Here is a 5,869-nt window from a genome sequence, read left to right on the forward strand (position 1 = left end):
TAAACATCCCTAAACTTGCAAATTAACAGGCTCTTCAGCTGTAATTATACAGATACATACAAGTGCCACAGGGTCAGGTTACGCCATATCTATCCATTTTATTTGTATACCTAACGTTTGGAGGAGAAGGTCACATTTTTCACTTTCCTAAGACATTCTACCCAGAAGAATCAGTATATATCAGTAATATCTTCATAATCCTAATTGGGCTGGACACAAAAAACCTAAAAATGCCTGCATGGAATTACAAGAAACCAGGATCTTTTGAAATTCTGCAGCTTCAGTATGGCATCTTAGCAGCAACATCTTCTTTCCAAGACAAGACTCCAAATAAAGTCTGTTTTACAATATTAAACCCAACTAAACATATTGGGAAGGATAGCTCACCAGGGTGGGACAACACCTGCACAACACCAGAGACTGCATAGATTCCATTTCTCACTGTAGTGATTCCATGTGAGCAGAAATGAAAGGGTTCAGTTCCAAAAGTTGCTAGGAAGATGACTGTGTATTTAGGCATATTCAAACTGACACTACCCATACTGACACACAGCTTCTCCCAAACGCTACTCTGGGGACAAATGAATGTCATAAAATACTCTGAACACAAACAGACACATGAATCCCTACAGTGCACAACATGTTCATGCTGATCCTCTTACTTTTTCTTCAAGCTCCCTTTGTTAATGGCTGCTCATCCTAAAAACAGACACACAAGCAATTCTGTAAGACCAGGAAAAGTCCAGCGCAATATGACCTAGCATGGACTATTTTCAACCATCAGATCATAGAATCAAATTCTCTTTTACTAGAAAACTTTATTTTTTTTCCTTCAAGTGTGAAAAAACTTTACATTTTACACTGTTTAAGATTTAAAGCAATTTTTATAACCTTACATTAATATATCACATTGCAAACTAAACAGTGAACAGAGTACAACTATATTTTGTGTACAAAAGCATGTACCCAAATTTATTCTCTTGTCATATCTGCTTGTCATTTTATTGGAAGTAAATGAAAAATACAATTTGTTTATAAAAACTGTAAAATCTCCAACACAGTAATTATTACAGAACAGTGACTATGATTTGCTGCTTTCCATTCCCCTCTTATTGGTTACAATGCTATCCCAAAAATATTTTTCCCTATCGATTGCTTACTTTCAAATGCTTAGAAATGAAACACATTTATATCCTCTGTATGAGTGAAAAGGGTTTTGTTCATGTGCATGTCTTTACATCCACACAGAAATCTTCAACGTGGCAAAATACTATGCTTAAAGACGCTTGGAAAGACTCCTCATAAAAAGATGGTCCCTATTTTTAGCACCTCCAGGTTTCAGTCGTTCTTTAATGAATTTCAAAGTAAAGAGTCCCTACCCCTGTTCAGAAGGTAATAGGACATTTAAATGCATTTAGGTTTAGTATTGTTTTTAATTGGTATGTTTGTGATCAGGAAGAAGATAAACCCTGAAAAGGCAAAACATTAGTGCTCCTACTGAGACCTCTACTAACCTCTCTTCCTGAGAGCACCTCTAGTAAATACCCTGGAGCAAAGTCTAGGATCACTTACATTCCAGCAACTCTCACTGGGAATTATCCAATTAAAGCAGCAATTCCCCCACCCCCTTTTCCCTCATAGGTCTAAATACACAACAAAAAATATTGCAAAAATCAACTACTCCATATTTTAATAACCCTGGTTTCTCAACGAAGAAAAAAAAGGAAGATAAAAACACCTTGAATACTTGATATCCACAAGAATCATACATCCTGTTTTCATCTCCCATTTTTCCTCCTCCAAAGAGACAAGATTATTAAAACACCATTGTACATACCGAAATAGAGTATTGCTGAAGAGATCATTACTGATAAACAAGGGACTAGCCTCCCTCCTTTTTTAATCAATCACTGTCTTTCATTACTGGACTCTCCCACAGATCTATCTTCCTATACTGACGGTGAAGAGTTTGCCAAGGTTCACTTCTGAGTAGCCACTCATGGACAGGCATTTGTCTACGGTGCTCTTCAGTCTTTTGTAGGCCTCACAGACTTCCCTCCTGAGTGGCTTCTTCTTCAAATACTCTAGAAGAACAAAGAGGAAAAACCCAAAACACAGAGAGGAATTAAATTACCACAAAAAGACAGGATTTTTGCATTTGTTAGACTATGAATCAAGGTATTTTAAAACGAGGTGAATGTTGTAGTTAGCAAGGAGCACATTTGTGGCAAGCTCTCCCACAGTCTGCTGCATTCCCTGCCTTTCCTGCACGAGCTGGTGAGGGGCCATGGTGAACCTTGGCCATGGAGACAAGGCTGAAGCTCCCTCAGCCCCACCAGCACGGGAGCAGTGGGAAAACTGTCAAGAGCCACCCCTAGTCCAGTTTTGTCATCTAGCTGGAGTGAAATGAGGGTTCACTGTCACAGCAGAGAAAGTAAACAATAGCTGGGCTGGGCATTTAAAAGGGGCAGGTGCCTTAACTTAGTGAGAACTATCCAGAGTTCCCAGGGGTTGGAAGTAGGGAGAGATTCTGCCCCAGGGTGGCTTCAGAAGTGAAGGAGATCACAATTCATGTCTAATTCATGTCCCTCATCCCTGCTGTTAATACTGGCACTGGCACATCCTGGGTCAGACTTATCACCAGTCTTGTGAGTTCTCAAATGCACCTTGCGTGCAGGATAGGAATTGTGATCCTCAGCACCATGGAGGCACTGGAAGAAAAAGGGAAGTATTACAAACAAGGAGAATTCCATGCTACTTTACCCTAAAAGAGAGAAGATGCTCAGTATTCCAACCAGGAGATGTCAGGTTCTCCTGACACATGAATGAAGAGACTCCCAAAGGCTTGGTAAGATATGTCTGGAGTACATGACATTTACTCACCTGTACCTTCATGTGTGTGCAAAGTCATGTGCATGAGTCTGTACATATTTCAGCAGTAAAGACCAAGCTATTCTATTTCTGTTGGGGTTTTTTTTTCAAATTTTCTGCCATTAAAAAAACACACCCAAGAGATTTTGTTTGGGAAACTGTCCAGCTTTTCCTTAATAAAAGCTGTGAACAAAGACTAAAAGAGCAAAATATTCCACTACTCCATTATACAGCAGTGCCAAGTGGATGCAGATCCGGCACAGTTCTGCTCCTACTTTCTAACCAACTCCACATTCTAGGAACACCAGCTCCTACCCAAAAGCCTGTTCCTGCAGTTACACCTTGGAACACTGGAGAGCACATGAACTGCAGAACAAGGTGGCCTCCCAGGCAGCTTCCCTGCTTTTAGACTGGAGGGATTCCACGTCCAGCAGCACTAGGAAAGCACAGCAGAGGTACTTGCAGGTCAAGATTTGAAGCCACTGAGGTACAGGGTAAAGCATGTGTCTTGTGAGCAACCAACACCATCCTTCTATTGCTCATTAGCTTTGCCTCACTTCTCCCTGGCACCTTCACAGCCCTCCTTCTCATTTCAATACGTAACAGAGGAAACTCCATCCCCTCTCAAACAGCTTTTAGTCTACAGCACAAGTTAAGATGAAAAACCAATTGTCTCTAAAAACAGTGGAGTTTATTTAAGAAAAGGTTTATGGGGAGAGGGACACTGGTTTTTTGAGTCTATGAGTATAAGGGATGAAATGTCTCATTTTTGTGACAACTCACCTCTCACCTCACCTCTGTGATGTGACTGAGATGAAGGTGTCCCATCAGACAGCTTCATCTCAGCAGCCAAGGACTGCTACATGAGCAGATGGCAGGGACGGGAGGCATGGTGACAGAAAAAGCTATTACAATTTTGAGGTTTGTGACTTTGTCCTCCCTGAGGATTTACTAATATTTCTTCAGAGTCTCAGATGTTGTAGTATGAGCTCAGCAGACTAGCTCTGGATACAATACAGTAAAACAGGAATGTTTTACTGAGAAATTGCCACCTGCTTAGGTTTTCCATGTTACCCACAAAGTTCCACTGAAGTTAACTGCTTTGCATGAAGCTATCAACTCTTTAAAAATTAAATAACAACTTTAAATTAATGATGCCTGAGTAAGTGAATACATTGATTAAAAGCATTTTGATAAGCACCTTTCATGCATTGTTGTGAAGAAGTTATGTATTGTGTCTGGGCAGTAAGCAAACAGAGGAAGATGCCTTGTTGAAGATACCACATTTTTACTGTTACACAGACAGTAATGACTTAAAGTCTATTAGCAGAATTGGATTTTCCTTAAACTACAACTCCAATACAACAAAAGCTTGATTATGTGAATCTGCTCATTAACAGGCTGAAGTCACTATGGCATAAACACATTTAACAATTGTGAAAGTATTTAGATAGAGGGTTAAATTAAACAAACCTTGAAAACTGTCTTAACCACATCCACAAAAACACCAATCCCACTTTGCCACAAACTGAGCTCTCACTTGTTTATGTATTTTCAAGATTAATGATAACCCACAGTAAGTGGGTTCACTTGCAACTGCTTGCATTAGCCAAACCATGCTCTTTAGACCAAGGAACAGTAGACAATTCCATCCTTACACCTCAAAACTAGGCCAAAATAGTTTAAAGTTACCTGAAGCTCGGGAGGGACCAAGGTAAAATACATCAATGTGAACAGCTGGCACATGTGAACAGAGCAGGAAGGCACATTAATCATTAGAACATTGAGGCAAACAATACACCAGGGCTGAAAGTAGGGAACAGAAATACAGGCCCGTTTACAGCTCCAATTCAGGATTCAGGGTTCCAGCCATCCCACTAACAGAGCTCCCAGCTCCTCCCAACATTAAATCTGAACTCCAATTACACGCAATAACCTTTCTGACAGTATGCTTCAAACATTTCTTAGATGCAATTACCTTTGTAGAGGCAGGTAGGAAAGGGTGGATTGAAAAAAAAGGAGAAATATGAGGGGCCTCGTTGAAGTAATGAGGCCAATTTTAAGTTTCAATTATAAGAGAATGGGAGCTGGGAGCTCTGGGAGGAGAGGCAGGCAGGGCTGTGTCTGTAGCACCATGCATTTGAATGACACAAGTGCATCTGATGACTGGGGAGAAGAGATTTAAAGAACTGTAGTAATACAGAGCAGGGGAAGATGAGAGAGGACACAGCTCCTGATGTGTTTACCTCCTTTGCTGATGGGATATTGACTTTTCCCACCAGGTTGGTTAGAAAGGGGACTATTTACGCTGCCACACAGCAGAGTAAGAATGACAACCGGCATCACTCTGTGCTCCTCTGAGTAAAAGACAACTGTGACCGTTGTATATCACACAGCCAGTCAATACCTTTGAGTTACCACACCATCCAACTTAGAGATGCATATAAAAGCTCCTACTTTCTTCCTAAATGAGAATTTAATCAATAACATGCCTAAGGCCTTCTGAAAACTAAGCTATACAAACTGACTGAAATTGCCTTTTAGTACTCACATTCTGAAATAGTTCTATACCCATTATCACCCCATCATTGTTTTAGTAACATCCAAGTTCAGTGGCAATGAGCAATTTTTTAAGATGACCACTGCTGCAGAATGATACATGGCTATACATAATGAGATATATTTCTATACATGCAGAGCATACTAAAGACATTATCAAAACAAATATAAAATTAGAAATGCAGATATTTTAATAGTAAATAAAACCTGCTTCTGACTGTATGCAAGTAAAATTCAGGTACTGCGTTTTCTAAAGTTAGTAAATCACTGACTCTGGTAAATACTACAGAATCATACCACCAAGCATGCAGGTAATCCCTCCTTCCACCTCCCAAAATAACTGTCCCTCCTTCCCGTCACAAAACACAGTCTGAACTTCTGGTTATCCTGTCAAATTTAGTACCCGTCCAAGTCCTTGTTTAGCTACCTAGGTATATTT

The 5,869-nt window shown here is 40.1% G+C and overlaps 1 protein-coding gene across 1 annotated transcript in view; it reads right to left on the reverse strand.

Moving 5' to 3' along the window:
- Positions 1-798: 798 nt before the first annotated feature.
- Positions 799-5,869, reverse strand: part of POLA1 (DNA polymerase alpha 1, catalytic subunit) — a 185,085-nt gene continuing 180,014 nt past the window's right edge. The window contains 2 exon segments of the mRNA XM_068179835.1: positions 799-1,943; positions 1,945-2,084. Coding sequence (XP_068035936.1) covers positions 1,908-1,943; positions 1,945-2,084 — 176 coding nt within the window. The 3' untranslated portion in view covers positions 799-1,907.

Source organism: Anomalospiza imberbis, chromosome 2 (assembly GCF_031753505.1).
Source record: "Anomalospiza imberbis isolate Cuckoo-Finch-1a 21T00152 chromosome 2, ASM3175350v1, whole genome shotgun sequence".
Taxonomy (NCBI): Eukaryota; Metazoa; Chordata; class Aves; order Passeriformes; family Viduidae; genus Anomalospiza; species Anomalospiza imberbis.